Source organism: Notechis scutatus, chromosome 3 (genome assembly GCF_049901735.1).
Source record: "Notechis scutatus isolate UNSWTSFEM ecotype Mainland chromosome 3, rNotScu1.2, whole genome shotgun sequence".
Lineage (NCBI taxonomy): Eukaryota > Metazoa > Chordata > Lepidosauria > Squamata > Elapidae > Notechis > Notechis scutatus.
In genome coordinates this window covers 49,899,003-49,916,404 of record NC_142011.1, presented here as the reverse complement: position 1 = coordinate 49,916,404, position 17,402 = coordinate 49,899,003, and the positions used below count along the sequence as shown (strand labels likewise).

General features: G+C 36.6%; 1 protein-coding gene across 7 annotated transcripts in view; it reads left to right on the top strand.

Annotated features, from left to right (window-relative positions):
- Nucleotides 1-17,402, top strand: part of SCUBE3 (signal peptide, CUB domain and EGF like domain containing 3) — a 128,369-nt gene that overhangs the window by 65,950 nt on the left and 45,017 nt on the right. For 4 of the 7 annotated variants that reach the window (XM_087959806.1, XM_087959805.1, XM_087959803.1 and 1 more), the window contains 2 exons: nucleotides 7,321-7,446; nucleotides 13,687-13,803. In XM_087959806.1, the coding sequence (XP_087815932.1) occupies nucleotides 7,321-7,446; nucleotides 13,687-13,803 (243 nt within the window). Of the gene's footprint in view, nucleotides 1-6,582; nucleotides 6,710-7,320; nucleotides 7,447-13,686; nucleotides 13,804-17,402 lie in introns of those variants that run through there. The other 3 variants (XM_087959804.1, XM_087959802.1, XM_087959807.1) reach the window with 2 other exon arrangements.

The following is a 17,402-nucleotide window of genomic DNA, read 5'->3' as shown; positions in this document are numbered from 1 at the left end:
TATGAATTGTCATCTTGAGATTGATTCTGGTCTATGCACTTGGATGAAGCGAACAGGTGCTCTCTGTGCCACTTGTGGCTTGAATATATGTCTGTCTGGATTCATTGGAGTGATTGGGATGAGAGAGAGGCTGCACCCAGGAAACTGGAAACAGTAGTGAATGATCTTTCTTGAGACTTGGATGGGACAAGTGTACTGGTCTAGGTCCTATTTTGCTTTCTGTCATGTTTGGTACATCAGCCATTACACAAACTATTGCAATATACTTTACATGAGCCTATCTTTGTAGTTAGTAGCAAATATATCAGCCTTTGATCTGGCAAATGAGAACAGTTGCATGTAACAGTATATATAACTATGTTGGCTCTTGAGTATTTTCAGGTGGAAGCAGCCCATCCTAGGCATTTGTTCTGGTGGGAGATGCTTAATATTCCCCATATATATAGAATGCAGGTGGGACCTTCCTACTCTCTTAGCTCAGTTGGCATCTCCCTCATATTGTTTCAAAAATGTATTAAAATGAAACTTTTCCATAGGACCTTTCGGAATTAATATTGCTATGATTAAACAAGGATTGGCACTATTGTTTGTTTTTTGTCTTTGCTTGTTATTTGTACTTCTACTATTTCTATGTTTTTATGGGTTTTATTTTTATATATTTGGGACAATTTAATACTTACAGCTTACTTTTTATTATAAACCAATCCTGGCTGTGCAATATGTAAGTGTAATAAATACTTAATGGTCCCTTTACCTATGGGTGTACAATCAGGAGTTGTAGGTTTTGTTCTGCAATGACTTCGGAACATGGATCTGCATTCCCAGAGCTACATCTGTTTGGGATCTTACTTGGCTTCTGTTTTTCTTTCTGTTTCTTGGATAAAGAACCAAGAAGACCATGACTGGACAGGAGACCAGCCAAACCAGAATGACTTCTTAGCTCTTCAAATGTAGGAAACTCAATGGCTACCCTGTTTGGATTCTTCTAGTCTAGAACATTAAATTTAATTCTGATAGTTGTTGTTAGTTGTGAAGTTGTTTCCGACTCATTGCAACTCCACGGACAGTGTTCCTCCAGGCCTTCTTGTCCTTTACCATCCCCCAGAGTCCATTTAAGTTCACTCCAATTGCTTCAGTGACTCCATCCAGCCACCTCATTATCTGCTGTCCCTTTCTCCTTTTAATTCTGATAAGAGTCTTGGTTTTAACCTTGGTTTGATCTGCACTTTGTTCTGGAGTAAAATTTTATTCTCCTGGTTCTACACACAAAAACTCTTGACCCCTGAATTTCCTAATGTGTAGCTTAGTCTCAATTGCTGTGCTATATAAATGCTGTGGGAAAGCAGCTTCTGCTAAATACAAATTTTCTGACAGACAGCCTTTTGCTAGAGATTATTATGTCATTACCAAAAGTTGCAGCAAAACCAGACAAGCTTTTTCATCCAGGCATCAAAGATCTTGTGGGTCTCTTTCAAAATAATGCCAAATAAAGGGAGCTTCTGAAGTAGAAGTTACTAGAGAGAGAAAAATTTTTACAATAACAATCCATAAAACTTGCCTCTTCTTGCCTCTTCTTGTGTCATCTTTGTTCTCTATCCTGCCCCGCCCCCAGTGTTTGTTTTCTGTAGTTTTAAATAACCCCCTGAAAAACAAAAACAAAAAGAGGCTTTGTTCTTGCCATTAAATTTACTTTGGCTGTAGAGGATCGTGTTTTGAAATTTTTTTCCTTTCTGTTCTTCAGTCCATGTATTTTTCTCCAGTGTAGTTGTTTATTGTGGTAACTTTGTTCTTTTGACTTCCCAAGTGAGATCCATCTGTGCACCTGCATTTCAGACTTCAAAGTAGTTTTAATTGATTGATCCATGATAAATTTGAAGTGACAGACAATGTTATTGAGCTTATGTGGTGATAAGGGCAGTGAAACCAAATCACCTCTTTGCTTTTATTACTGTATGTCTCTGCCAATTTTCCTTCTAATAAATAGCTGCCCGGCACATCACAGTTAGTTATTAACTGTAAGTCCTGAACTTATTCATGTATTTAACCATCTTTTATTGGTATATACTAAATATATGGGGAAAACCTATTTTTTTTAAATTAATGACTATGTTTCCTGTATGATCTTCCAATTTTTATGGATAATTAAGACGTCAAATTGATGCTCATCAGATTTTGCTGTTCACTTTCATTCCCATCTTTACTTTATTCCATATTTGTCAACATAACTTTTCAGTTTCCTCTTCATCTTTTTCTTTCTTGACTTTCGACAGTACTCTTAAGGTTGCAAGAATAAGAAGTTCAGTGTTTCTTAAATGCATCCTTTCTCTTTACTGATTCAGCTATAAATTGATTCAGACTCCCATTATTTCCCATTTTGATTATTATAATGCTTTTATTTCTAGTTTTCCTACCCAGTTTAAATCTGATCCTTTTCAAGTCTTCAGTTCAGTTTTTTTTTTAATTGGGGCATATTACATCTATATTTTTGTTCATTTTTGCTGCTTTCCTTTATTGACCCATACTAAGTTTAAACTCATAACTTGTTCATAATCTTTCCCTTTCCTACATCCCTATTGTTTTATGTATTTCCTTTTTCCTGCTATTTATCAAATTCTGAGCATTTTATAATCCCATTTCATCATTATCATTATAAAAAACCCTGAAAGCAATAGCTCCAATTTTGTGCCTTATAAGCCTTTTCTTCCCAAGAATGTTCTGAGCCAACTTACACAAGTGCTATTTAAAATATATTTCCAGAGGCAATAAAAATATGAACCAAGGCTTTTTCAAATAAAAGGATTATTGTATGAACTGCTTTTTCCTAATAATTGTGCTTAGACTTTCTCTGTTCCACATTGCTTCTGGATAGGGAGGGAGAACCTGAGGTACAAATTAGATCTTGACTGTATGGAATTGTAGTGATCAATTTTCTGGGATATTGATAAAAAGCATTTCATATGTAGAAAATGCAGCAGTCCTCAAGTTAGAATTTTAAATGATTTCTCCCCCTTTGGTGCCTTTGAATCAGTATTGACTCCTGGCAACTGCCTGGGCTAGTTGCTGTAGTTTTCTTGGCAACATTTTCAGAAGTGGCTTACTATTGCCTTCTTCCTAGAGCTGAGAGAGATAGAGAGAGGCCCAAAGACACCTAGCTACATTCTGCCTAAGGCAAGACTAGAACTCCTGATTTCCAGCTGGTGCCTTAACCACTACACCATACTGTCTCTTTTTAAATAAAATACACAACAGTGTTGGACAACTGTTGCCTATACATGCTAAGTCCTTAACTAGGGCTTATTTTGGAGGGTAGGGCTTCTATTACACGCATGTGTAAAAATCAAGCTAGGACTTACTTTCAGGGTATGTCATATTTTTGGGGGAACACGGTGTGTATACACACACAGAGAGAGAAACAGATATAGATATATAGATATATTTGTATTCTAATGGATGCATCATTTGGTTTAATAATTTTTAATGATGTTAATTTTTATTTACATTTCAGAATATAGTCATTTTGAGAAAGTTAATTATTTAATATTTATTTTCATGATAATTTGATCATTAGTTGTCCTGAGCATTCATGAACAGGTAGCATAAGCAAACAAACAAACAAACAAATAAATGTAAATAAACTGCAGGATTTATTTGATTTCCAGGAACAGGTTGTCTCTTGGTATCAATTACTCATGCTGGCCCATTCATCACCATGGTTTGCTCTGAGATGATGTTGCTGCTTGGCTGACACATCCTTCAAACAGGTTTGAGTTGATAACCTATATCAGAGGTGTCAAACTTGCGGCCTGCAGACCAGATGCATTATGCACTGGCCACGCACATCCCCAGTTTAGCGAAGGGGAAAAAAGTTGCGATACATCACATGACGACAATGTGTCATCGCAAGTTTGACACCTCTGATCTATAAGGTCTGCAAATTAGCCATGAGTGTCTTTTTCAGTTTCTCTGGTTGCTCTTCCCTCTGCTGTAAAACAGCATGAGAAACCTTGGATTTCCAATATAGTTGATCATGAAAGGAAGAAATCAGTTGGTGCTAACTAAATACTGGTATTAAGACATAGGCATCTCTTAACATGAGATGTCTCTTAGGGATAATCAGAAGAGTATTCAGAAGCAGCTGTTTTAATGCTCCAGGGGATTTAGTATTGACCAGTAAGCAAGCTTCTAATCTGCTTCTAAGAAGTGAAATAGAATAAATGTAAAAAAAAAAATGAAACCACTTTCCAGAACCCATACCATGCTCCAGTTCTTCTCCACTGCATGGTTCACCTCCTTTAAATACAGTTTAATGTCTTTTATATCAAATGTTCTATTTTGCTTCCTTCCCTTCAACTCCATACCCTGCTTCCTTATTGGTTTAGAAGTTTGCTTAAACAGGATATAGACAGCAATAATGTCAATGTTGGTTAGGTTTAGAGAGAAGAGATTCTTTAAAAAAATGTATTTTTAAAAAATAATGTTAAATGTCTTCACGTTTGGCATTAAAAATGAGCATATGATGTTCACTGAAGCGCTGGTTTGGGAATGCATGGATCCTGTTAAAAGAGCTGCTTTTGTCAGCAATTCTCTGGCAATTAAGGAACTAAAAACAAAAAAAACCTGCATCCTCTCCTGCTAAGAGATGTTGCCATCAGCCAAGACTAACAGTAATAGTCAGGAATGAAAGAGATCCAGATTGGTGCTGACATCCTGTGAAATCCGAGTTGAATTAGTTCTGCAGCTATCTATTTGATTTGGTTGTGTCTGTTAAGTCTTCCTAATAAAATCCCTATGTCCTGTTGTAGGGTGAAAATTTAATTTGTTCAGCTGTTGCACTGACTGACTCAGAGTTTGACTATACAGATATTTAATCTGACATCCTGAATCAATTCCATATCTCCAATGTGGGAAAGAACAGGGAGCTTTCGGTGCAAAATAATCTAAGAAACAGAAAGCTATATGGAAAGAAAGATAATATACCAAGGATTGCCTTGGTGTGATATGTGATATTTTTGATCAGCTGTTTTCTCTTTTTGTTTATGCTTCCTTCTTTCAGCTTGACATTGTCCAACATTTGAGAGTGAAACAAAAACTATGTTCTGTATTAAATAATATACAGTATAAACACTGAAAATAGGAATATGAAGAGCACTCAGTTTGGTGAACAGGTAGTCTTTGACTTACAATTTTTTGCTTAGTGGGTGTCTGAGCACAAATCACCAAAGCCAAAATCCAAGTCCAATTTTCCAGAATTGGAGAAGCAGAGTCCAAATCTAGTAGCAGAGTCGAGGTTTAAATCCACATGAAGAATCATGACAACTGAACAAATGTATAGCAAGCAGCAGTCAAGTTGTTCTTAGCTTCGTTTTATTCCAGGTGCTGGGCTAGATAGCTGCTGGTTGGTGCACCTCATCAAGAGGCTGCTACCTTATGAGTAGCCTTGCTAAGCTTCATTGTGCCTGCCTCCTCTCAGTGCTGCACATTCATGGATCAGGTAGAGAAGGCAATTACTTCTCATCTCTGCTGGCCAGCTACAGCTACACACCTTCTCCTATCCCCACCCCCCAAATCTCTGGGCCTCTGAGCTCTCCAGTTGCCTCTCTTTTTCCTTGCTCTGTCGGCTATTCATCTGGACACTCCTCCTGCAACCTCTCCATTCTGCCTGGCCTCTCCACTCCTGGCTCTGAACGCTCTACAATCTCTTGGCGCTCTTCCGCATCCCCTTCTGACATCCCAAAACTGGCTCTTCCTCCTTGTCCAAGCTAGTGACCAGAAAAGCCGTCACACTGGCTCTGCTCAAATAATATATTTTAGTGCCTCTTGACATGAGATAGTCTCCATTTTTTTAAACTCTCATCTGTCTTGGGGTAATGATTATTACTTTGATTAATTACTAGAATCTTTCAAGTGTTTTCCACTTTACTGAAACATTCTGTACAGATACTAATACATTATTAGGTTGGAATACATCATTTTCTCAGATGTGATTTCAGATGATCTAGAATATAGCCATGTTCGCTAGGCAATTATGAGTGTTTGATATCTTGTCTTTCTGTCCAAACAGGATGATCAAGCTAACAGGCAATAAAAATATGTAAAGAGAATGTAATAAAAACAACCACATGAAACATAATAAAGTATCACTAAAATTATTCTTAAAAGTAAGACTGTCTTTGAAATATGTGTCCTTCTTTCAATTTCACAGATTGACTTTAGTTTCGCTCCTGTGGTAGGTCTGATTTACTCACAAATACTGTTTATCCCATTTAGACCCTAACATCTGCCTTATGCAATCAAGTAGGCAGGCCTAGTCCCTATGGATCCTAGTATTCGTCAGCATACTCAGGCCATGATGCAGAGGGCATGGCCCTGTTGGCTCTGATAGCTGCTTATAGTGGGTGGCCAATATGAAGAGATGGAGGCTAAAGCCCAGAACTTGGTGTCCTTCAAGTCCAAATAAAGTATAAACAATCCAAGGATGTGAGTCAGCAGCACCCTGTTTTGTTCGCAACTTAGATAGTCAGACAGCAATGTTTGTAACTAATGCTTCTTTGGCTAATTCCCATTATTGAGAAAGCCTGAGAGGCGTTTTGACTTTGCTGAGGAAACAACACGAGAGTCTGTAGCATCACTGATTGACAAATTAGGGATTTTAACTGAGAGTTTCTGGACTGCTGGTATGATAACAAGGCTAAGGGACATAACAGGGAAGGTATGACAGAAAATTCATTGCTCTGAGGATGAATACATGATGAGAAAACTACATACTAAGAGTTGGGCATAGTAAGATATTGGTACTAGTTAGTTAGCTCTACAACACACACGATATCTCACAGATTATAATTTAATAGATCAAACAATATCTAGAAATTATGTCATAATGTGACTATAGTACACCAAATGATCTCTTGGTAAACTCTTAGGAGGTAATTTTCATTTTTCTTTTCTATTTCCAGAAATTTTCTTTTAAGGCAAGATTCACCATATGACATTTTTATCTTTAAATCAGGATACTGTGTTGTATTCAGTATATGCTAATTCATATTAACTGTAATGAATTAAGCCTTAGTTGTTTCTGAAATCAGTGAATTTTAAAAGAGTTCTAGTTCTAGAAAGTGCTGCATTTTGAAGGTAATTACAGTCATCTTAACAAAATTTACGATTGTGTGCAGTTCCTTGAGAGTAAATCCTACTGAATTTATTAAAATTTGCTTTAGGTTGATAAAGAGCTTAGCTAAGTAAGAATCATTATATACTCCTATTGCTATTTCTTGTTTCTTGTGTTGTCTGGGTAGCTTTTATGTTGCTTCTTTTCTCTTTTAGAAGGAATGAACTGCATGAACAAGAATCATGGTTGTGCACACATCTGTCGTGAGACCGCCAAAGGTGGCATTGCCTGTGAATGTCGACCTGGTTTTGAGCTCACCAAGAACCAACGGGATTGCAAATGTAAGTGTTTACCTGGGGAACCTTTGTCAAAGAAGTAGCAGTCGATTGTTTTAGAAACACTAATATAGGAATAGTAGATCTTTGCTAGAAGTGTATCATAGAGGAGGAAATAATAACTGCTAACATTACTTTGTGTAGTTGCACCCATATAGCCAATCATATCCTCTGAATATGTAACACGATATTCAGTTGAAAGAGGGACAGTTTTCTCATAAAAGAAACCTCAAGTTTGAAAGGCTTACCTTGTGATGGGATTGTATATAGATGCTGCTAAAATAAATTAATTGATGTGTTTGAATTTTTGTGCAGATGCACTTGCTATTTTAAATTCCACTAAACTGAAAGGATTATGGCAGGAAAGAAAAAATTAAATGCAGTGTACTTCTTTAAAAAGTTTTCATAAAAAATACAAGAAATGACACAGAAGCATCATAGCTTGACCATTTTTAAACAGAAAGCATTTATGGATTGCTTTTCTTTATTTTTTTAAAAACTAACATCTATAACACCTGTGTTAGGTATAACATTGATACCAAATATAGTTTGGGTGAATAAATATATAAAACTTAGATATCATGGTTTAAGTGCTTATCACCTTAAGCACAATGCTGCAGGCAATTAGCCGATTAAGGGTGCGGTTAGAAGTTACAATATAAGGAAGCATTAGAAGCTGGAAAGCTTACTGCGACTAACTGTGTCTTACTGCGACTAACTGTGTCTTACTGTGACTAACTGAGATGTTCCTGTCTGCTATTGTTTGCTGATTTACTGCGTAATTCTACTGTTCTACTGTTTGAGCGTCTTGCTTCAGCGTTTGTTTCTCTGGAGAGAGGTACCGGAGGAGGAGAAGATATCTTTATCGGCTGATAAAGATATTGCAAGGACTCTTAACTTGGACTGTAATAGTGAGTCTTACTGGATGGAAATACTGTGAATGACTTAATGGACTGAATGACAATGCTTTAAACTCTAATTGCATTAAATACTATTTAAACTACAAACAGTGTTTGTGTTCAGTGTGTGTATACTCTGGGGCCCTTCCACTCTCGTTTGGCTGCCTGGCTTGACTACTGCTGCAATACTCTGCTAGGGGTTAATCCCCAAACACTAACATTGGTTATGGGCCCAGCAGCATAGTCTAACTAACCAGGATATAGCAGAGAGAGTTGGTGTGAGTTGCACATTACTGTAAAAACAAACTGTTTTAATTAGTTTAAAATAGTCAAAATATCTGAAGAGTAATGGCACAAGTAAATTTGTCACAACTGTCCATGATATCCAGGCTGGATGGAACAAACTATGTTTCATGGTCAATGAAATGTAGTTTACTTCTACGCAGAGAAGGTTTGTGGGACATTATAGCAAACCCACCAGATGCGAGTAGCTGGGATCCTGCTGATGATGATGATAACGAAAAGTTACAAGACTTTAAACTGAAAAATGAGCAGGCTTTATGCATCATAGGACTGACTCTCTGTGATCAGCAGCTTGTCCATATTCGTGGAGAAGAAAATGCTGCAAACTGCTGGGAGAACCTCAGGAAGATTTATGTTCGGGACAGTGTAGGAGCACATATAAATCTTACACGGAAACTTTTTCGAACGCATCTTCAGAGGAATGGAGATATGTTAGTTCATTTAAACTGTATGAAGAGCATTTTTCAAGAATTGCAAGAAAAAGAGCTTATATTTAATGAACTGCAACAAGTCTACATCATATTATCTTCATTAGATCAAAGCTATGATGACTATGTGACTTCGTTAGAGGTATTGCCAAAAGAAAGCCTCTCATTAACCGAGATTACAGGCAGGCTACTAGAAGAAGCCAGAAGAAGGCGTGAGCGTGACGAGCTGAGAGAAGATAAGAAAGAAGAGAAATTATCTTCAAAGCTTGAAAGAAACCAGCTTAGTAAAGTAAAGCACCCGGAAGAAGAGAATTTATCTTCGACGGCATACACAATTAAAAAGTGTTTTAATTGTGGAGGCAGAGGACATTTGGCAAGATTCTGCAAAAGGGAAAAAGCCAGAATGTAAAAAGCCAAAGAAAGCATTTGAACTAGCCATGTTTAGCAACTCTGATGTGAAGAATGATCTATGGGTGGTTGACAGTGGCGCATCCCACTGCATCACAAGAGATAAGACAAAATTTATAAAAATGTCTAAAAGCTCTCAACATATATCTCTTGCTAACGGCTGGAATCTTAAAGCGAAAGGTGAAGGTCTTGCACATTGTCCGTGCATAAACCAGGATATAAAAATGTTGTATGTACCGCAACTAAAGTTTAATTTGCTTTCAGTAAGGGTATTAGATAAATTAGGTTATGTAATTACTTTTAAGGATAATAATTGCATAATTGAAAAAGATAACAAAAGGGTAACTGCAGCTTTAAATGGATCATTATATGTCTTAGATAATAGTAAGAAAGGGGAGGCACAGACTGTATTTAATAATATAAAGCCTCATAATGAATGTATCCATTTATTGCATAGGCGTTTTGGGGCATGTAAATTTTAAAATGCTAAAACGTACAGTTGAGTTATCTGAAGGAATAAGGTTAAAACCTTGTGATAAATATTTGCGTTGTAATGTTTGCTGTGAAGATAAGAGCAAAGTATTGCCTGCAAATAGGCTAAATGGTTTCAAAACAAAAGAACCTTTAGAAGTAGTATTTGCAGACATAATAGGCCCAAAGAAACCCAGTATGGGGGTGCTAGATATATACTGAGCATTATGGACCATTATTCTAGATATGGGTTTTGCTATTTAATGAAAAGCAAAACTGAAACATATCAACATTTTTTCAATTGGCTTAGGTTTGCTGAAAGAAAGTCTAAACGGCAACTGATAACCCTGGTGACAGATAATGGTACGGAATTTATTAATAACAAATTCCAGAACAGACTTAAGGTAGCTGGAATAGAGCATAAGAAGTCTGCTCCATACAGGCCAGAACATAACGCTTTTATTGAAAGAAGAGGCCAAACACTACAGGCAATGGTTAGAACAATGTTAAATGATTCTGGGTTACCTGATTCTTTGTGGGGAGGCTACAATGTGTGCTAATAACATATTGAACAACGTTGTTAACACAACAACAAGTGAAATACCATTCACCAGGTGGCATGGCAGGAAACCTGACCTAAGTTACCTGCACACATTTGGTGCACCAGCATGGGTGCATATTCCTGCACAACTCAGAAAAAAAGGGCAACATAGAGCTAAAAGATTTTTCTTCGTTGGTTATCAGACAAACCATAGGGCATATAGATTTTGGGAGAAAGGCACATCTAAAGTGTTATGTAGTGCTAGTGCTCAATTTCTAGAACATGAAGGATGGGAGAAATTAGAACAGGATACCAATAAAGATGTAATTATTGAATCCTATAGAAATCCCATTAGTTATCCCTGTAACTTTAAAAATAAAGTAAAGAGACAAATACAGGATGAAATAGTGCCCATAAAGGAGAAACAGATTCAATAGCTGAACAGGATGAGGAAGATGAACAGGTAGTAGTTCAACAAAGTCCTCCTGTAAGCCCTGTAATTCCCAGAAGAACTACACGTATATCTAGACCGCCTGATAGGTACCAGGCTAACACAGTGTGCCAGATTAATCAAGTTCCTAATTCTGTAGAAGAAATTAAAAAGTATCCTACTAAGGAAAAAGAAAGATGGTATGCAGCAATGAATAAGGAACTGAATTCATTAAGAGATATGAAAGTGTATGAGAATGCCAAATTACCTGTAGGTAAGAAATCCATTGGCTGCAAATGGATTTTTAAGGTAAAAACAGATAAAAATGGTAATTTAATCCATAAGGCAAGGTTAGTAGCCCAAGGTTTTAGGCAGAATGCCAATGACTACGATGAGGTGTTTGCACCTAGTCTTAAGGCAACAACCTTGAGGGCAGCTTTAGTGTGGGCAGCTAGTAAAAACTATATAGTTAACCATCTAGATGTGGAAACTGCTTACTTGCACGCCCCATTAAAACATACTATTTATATGAAAAAACCTGTTGGTATTAAAAGTGAAAATAAGAATAATAATGATTGTTGGTTGTTAAAGAAAAGCCTCTATGGTCTTAAACAATCAGGCTATGAATGGAACCAGTATATTGTAAAGGAACTAGACAATATAGGATTTAAAGCTGGTTTAGCCGATCCATGTCTGTTTAAGAGGGAGACAAATGGGAAAGTATCATTATTATTACTATTCACAGATGACATTGCATTGATAACTGAAACTAATGATGAAGCAAATAAAATAATAGCATCATTAGGAAAGAGAATAAAGATCAAGCAATTAGGGAGATAACGAAGTATCTCGGTTTGAATATAAAGAAAACACGGAAGGTTTTAAGATATCTCAGGAAGATAAGATAAGCAAATTGCTAAAAGATTACAAGATGGAGCTTTGTAAGCCAGCTAAGACTCCAATGAGTCAGGAGTTTAGCAACACTGATGAACAAAGCCGGAGTTTGATAAGGTGATTTATCAATCTTTAATTGGTAGTTTGAGTTATATTAGTAATTGGTCTAGACCAGATATTTCGTACTGCGTGAATCAGTTGGCTAGATTCAATTCTGCACCGTGTGAAAGACACTGGAATGCAGCTAAGAGGATATTAAGATATCTTAAAAAGACAATGAATTATTCATTGTATTTAGAACCAAAGGGTGATTTAATTCTGAGTGCTTATGCAGATGCTAGCTTTGCATCAGAAAGAGACACTAGAAAGTTGACTTCAGGAACAGCCATAATGCTGGGTAAGACATTAATAGGCTGGAAGTCAATAAGACAACAGCATATAAGTTTGTCTACTATGGAGGCAGAATTCTCCTGTTTATCACTGTTATGTACAGAATTAATAATGTATAAACAAATGTTAATTGATATAGGTATAACTGTAGATTATCCTATAATTATACATGAAGATAATCAGGCAGCAATTCAAATGGCCACAAATATTGGAGTAAAAACAAGGAGCAAGCATACAGATCTAAGATACCTAAACGTGAGACAATCTGTAAGAAGTAAGATGATTCAGCTAGAGTACTGTATGTCGGAGGACAATTTAGCTGATAATTTTACTAAAGCCCAAGGTGCCAGTAAGCACCAGGAGAGTTGTGAAAACTATGGGATTAGATTGTAAAGGTATTATATATTTATTTCACCCAAAAGGGGAGTATGTTAGGTATAACATTGATACCAAATATAGTTTGGGTGAATAAATATATAAAACTTAGATATCATGGTTTAAGTGCTTATCACTTTAAGCACAATGCTGCAGGCAATTAGCCGATTAAGGGTGCGGTTAGAAGTTACAATATAAGGAAGCATTAGAAGCTGGAAAGCTTACTGCGACTAACTGTGTCTTACTGCGACTAACTGTGTCTTACTGTGACTAACTGAGATGTTCCTGTCTGCTATTGTTTGCTGATTTACTGCGTAATTCTACTGTTCTACTGTTTGAGCGTCTTGCTGAATATCCAGCGTTTGTTTCTCTGGAGAGAGGTACCGGAGGAGGAGAAGATATCTTTATCGGCTGATAAAGATATTGCAAGGACTCTTAACTTGGACTGTAATAGTGAGTCTTACTGGATGGAAATACTGTGAATGACTTAATGGACTGAATGACAATGCTTTAAACTCTAATTGGATTAAATACTATTTAAACTACAAACAGTGTTTGTGTTCAGTGTGTGTATACTCTGGGGCCCTTCCACTCTCGTTTGGCTGCCTGGCTTGACTACTGCTGCAATACTCTGCTAGGGGTTAATCCCCAAACACTAACAACCTGTCTGTATTCTGATCTATGACATATCACTATCATTCTCATACAGATTTTCAAAATCCCAGCATCCCCTCATTTCAATTTCATCTCATATTAGTTTTTCCCCTGTTGGTATTGATCTAAGGTTTATCATGTTATACTTCTGGATGATTTTATGAGTGGTTTTGAAGTGCCTAAAGTTTTATATTAATCCAGTAATTCTTAATTATTTCAAGAAATTTGGCAGCTTGAACCTGTTTGGGCTTTGTTTTCATAACACATTGAATGCAAACCAGACTATAACATTTTAGCCTAGTGTGACATATGAATCCAAGCAGCTGGATTAATTCAGTAAAGGTGATTTAATTAGCTCTGCATTACTGTATTGCACAAACATAGCCTTTTGTTTCGGCAAGTTTGATAATAATGTTTGGAATTACTTCTTTCTTGTTCTCTTACACCTCTCAGTGACTTGCAACTATGGTAATGGAGGTTGTCAGCACACCTGTGATGATACAGATCAAGGTCCAAAATGTGGTTGCCATGTGAGGTTTGTGCTACACTCTGATGGGAAAACATGCATAGGTAAGTGAGAGCTACATAAACTTTGCTTCAAAGCAAGTGTATGAAATCATAATTTAGGGTATCTTAGATTAAACAACTTTAGTGTAATATTACTGACATTTCATTCAGATTAATCAAATACATTGTGATCATAATTCATTGCCTCTGATTATCATAAAGCTATTGTGCAGATAGAAGATAAGAGAGAAAAATATCTACCCATTAAAATAGTACCTGTGATACCAGATAGTAAAGCATCACTGGGCCAGACACCTTAAATTGATAATTCATGATCTTTGATCCACCATAAATTGTTGGGCATAACAGCACGACATGATAGACATCAGTTATTTGCACCATCTCGCCCTCCATCTTTTGCTAGTAATGGCTTTGACTTCTGAGAGTACAAGTGTTCCTACTATTTGGTGAATCTGGCAAAGTGAGGAGAAACAGAACTGAGCTCAATACTTCTCCAGATGAGCTGTTCAGAGCATCCAGGCATGGGAGGTGTTTCTGTCTCTCGTCCGATAGGTTGAACTGATTTCTGAGGAATACTGCTCCTTTTTCTCAGCCGTAGAACTTAGAATAACAGAATTGGAAGGGACCTTGGAGGCCATCTAGTCCAACCCCCTGCTCAAGCAGGAGAGTCTATTCCAAACATTCTCCTCTACCTAGGATCGAACTTACAGCCTTCATTCGAGATGGGCAAATTTCTCTTGGCTGGATTCTCTGAAAGCAGAAAAATTCAAAAAAAGGTCAGATCGCAGCTTCTGGCTGCAAAGGAAAGTCGCGATTTTTAAATCATCACATACAACTCCAGACACCGCTTTTACCATCAGCTGGCTGTCTGAGGGCCCCAACGGTGCTCAGAGCACTCTCAAGCCAGTGCCTGATTGCTTCCCCTCAGACCGCCATTACAGCCTCTAAGAAGCATCCGAAATAATTAAAATCAGCTGGCTGGTGGAGCTCGTAAAGCTCCACAGGAAAGACTCTGTAATTGGCGCAAATCGCAAGAAACCTCAGAAGGCGATCGAGAGTGGCTGCTGACACTGAAGTTAACAAACTACTGGCTGTCGGAGCTCTTTATTCCCTCACTGAGGACAGCAACGGTGTGATAAGCGGAGGATATATATAGAGGCTTTATTCTCCAGGAATTCACCTGATCTTATCAGTCCAGAAAAGACTGCCAATTTTATATTGTGGACTTTTATTGGCATCCACTTTCTCTCCCCCTCCCTTACATGCATTCAGAGAGAGAAAATTCTCCTGATTAAAATGATAGACCAAGTTATATCATTTGTTTTATTTCTAATGATCTACTATAAATTATTTCTAATGTTCTACTATAAATTATACAGGAGTGGTATAGGATAGTTTCTTTTTAAAATCTAGCCTGTTCACAGGCCAAACAAAATGGTCCGCCTTGTTCCACATAGAAAGACAGATGTCCTCTGGGCAGTCTGGGAGGTAGTTTTCTCCTTAACTGGCCACTTACCTACAGTAAGTATCTTTATGAAATGCAATAGACAAATTCAAGGATTTGGTCTCTGTGTGTTTTACATATCTCCTTTGATAAATCTAGTTATCCCATTTCTGTATAAATAAATTATTATAAATATTTATTATATATGCACTGTAAAATATGTAATATATTTTGCAGTGTTTTAAAATGAAGAATTGCATTATAGAATTCAGAAAAGTGCAGAATCAGAAGAATTATTGGGAACTGCTATTTCAGTCTGAATGGTTGAAAAGAAAAAAGATAATACAGATTGTCTTCAATTTATGACTACTTGCTTAATGACAGTTTAATTAAGAACCTCAAAAAAAGTCTGTTACAACCCTAAATTTGAACATAAGGCTTTGTCCTGACCCTATGGTGACATGATCATAATTTGAACATTGAACAGTTGGATCGCATTTATGACTGGTTGCAGCATCAAATGAATGTGATTCGTGGCCAAAAACACCATTGGTTAACAGGATTTGCACTTACAACTGCATGACATCAACTTAAAGATGTCATAAAACTAGACATAAAATTAGTCTAATCACAGATGATTTGACGTAAGATTGCAACAACTTATAACAGAAATTCCAGTCCCAATTGTAGTTGTAAATTGAGGACTACTTGTATACAGTGCCATTTTTATCATATGTATATATTTTAACAATAAAAGCATAATAGCATTAAATGCCTATTCAGAATTACATGTGCAAGCTTGCTTATTTTTTATTTCTGCTTTTCTGAGCTGGGCTGTAAAGAAAACATTTGTGTAATATTTCTTGAGTTTCAGTATATTGATTCAACATGTTCAGTTCTCAACAACATAAAGTCCATGTTGAATTGCACAGACGTATCACATAGCGGATGTGAGGAATCCTGATGGTGGAATGACTGATAACAATCTCCACATGGAGAGTTCCTTAGATTGATTCTCTTTTTTCAGTATTTGTCATGTATCCTGTTGAAATGTCAGATTGACATTGCAGGAAGCTTTTTAGTACAGTACTGACTTTCCCTGTTCCAATTATTTGAATTTTAGTGCTCAGGGGACCAATTCAGTCATGCTCTGTCTCTAAGAATCAAACCAGAAGAATGCTAAGAGCTTCCATTGTTTTTAAGAGCAGAACGACAACTTTTAAATCTGTTTTATAGCTGCAGTGTCAAGGGAGAGGAGTTTAAGACTTTATGGTATTTTCTCACTGGAAGCTATTTCTTTTCTCCTGTTACTCTGCCCATATGAAGAAAAAATAATAAATGTGCAACTGTAGCTTATGCAAAGCATTTTTATTCATCTTCGAAAAAGGAGACATCAAACTGAGATAAAGAGTTCATGCAAGTATATACATATAGTAACAGTATATGCACACCACATACTTATGTCCTTGCAATATCTCAATATAGAATTAAAGATCCATTCAGTTTATTGAAACTTTTACCCAGGTAAAGTAGTATAATAAGGTAACCTTATGTTTTTTTAAAGCTATAAATATGAAAACGTCATCGTGGATTTTATACTGCTATATTTAGCTAAATAGAAAGGGCACCCCTGGAATATTTTGAACAAAATTTGTGAAGTGTTTTTACAGAATTGACCTCTTAGCTGGGAAGAACTATTCCTACTTATCTATGCTTCAAATTTCACAAACAAAATATAGCTTTTTTTTCCTGTTGGGAATATAAGCAGATGGGATTGTGCTCAGTGAGTTTAGGAGTTATAATAATGGACATTTTGTTTTAATTGGTAACAAGAGTTTGTTGAGTATTGTGCGCATTTGGAATTTATAGTTCATACATCAAATTGTTTTTAAAACAGGTTGCTTCATTTCTCAGAGCTAAGTCAACTGAGAGGGTTCAATATGAGTGGGAGCACACTGTTACTAGCCCTTTCTTTATAGATAACTCCATCCTGACCTAAGAAAGTCCCTCGGTGGGAAATTGCCACTAATGGCTATCCTCATAGATCTAATTAATACAAGCCTAGATGTAAAATTCTACAGGTTCAATCAGGTCAAATTGGATTTGATCCTGCATCCTATCTTTCAGTCCAGGTCCCTGTTTTCTAAAATGTTTTTTTTAAAATACAATATAGTTCCTATTCATATGACTAATCAAT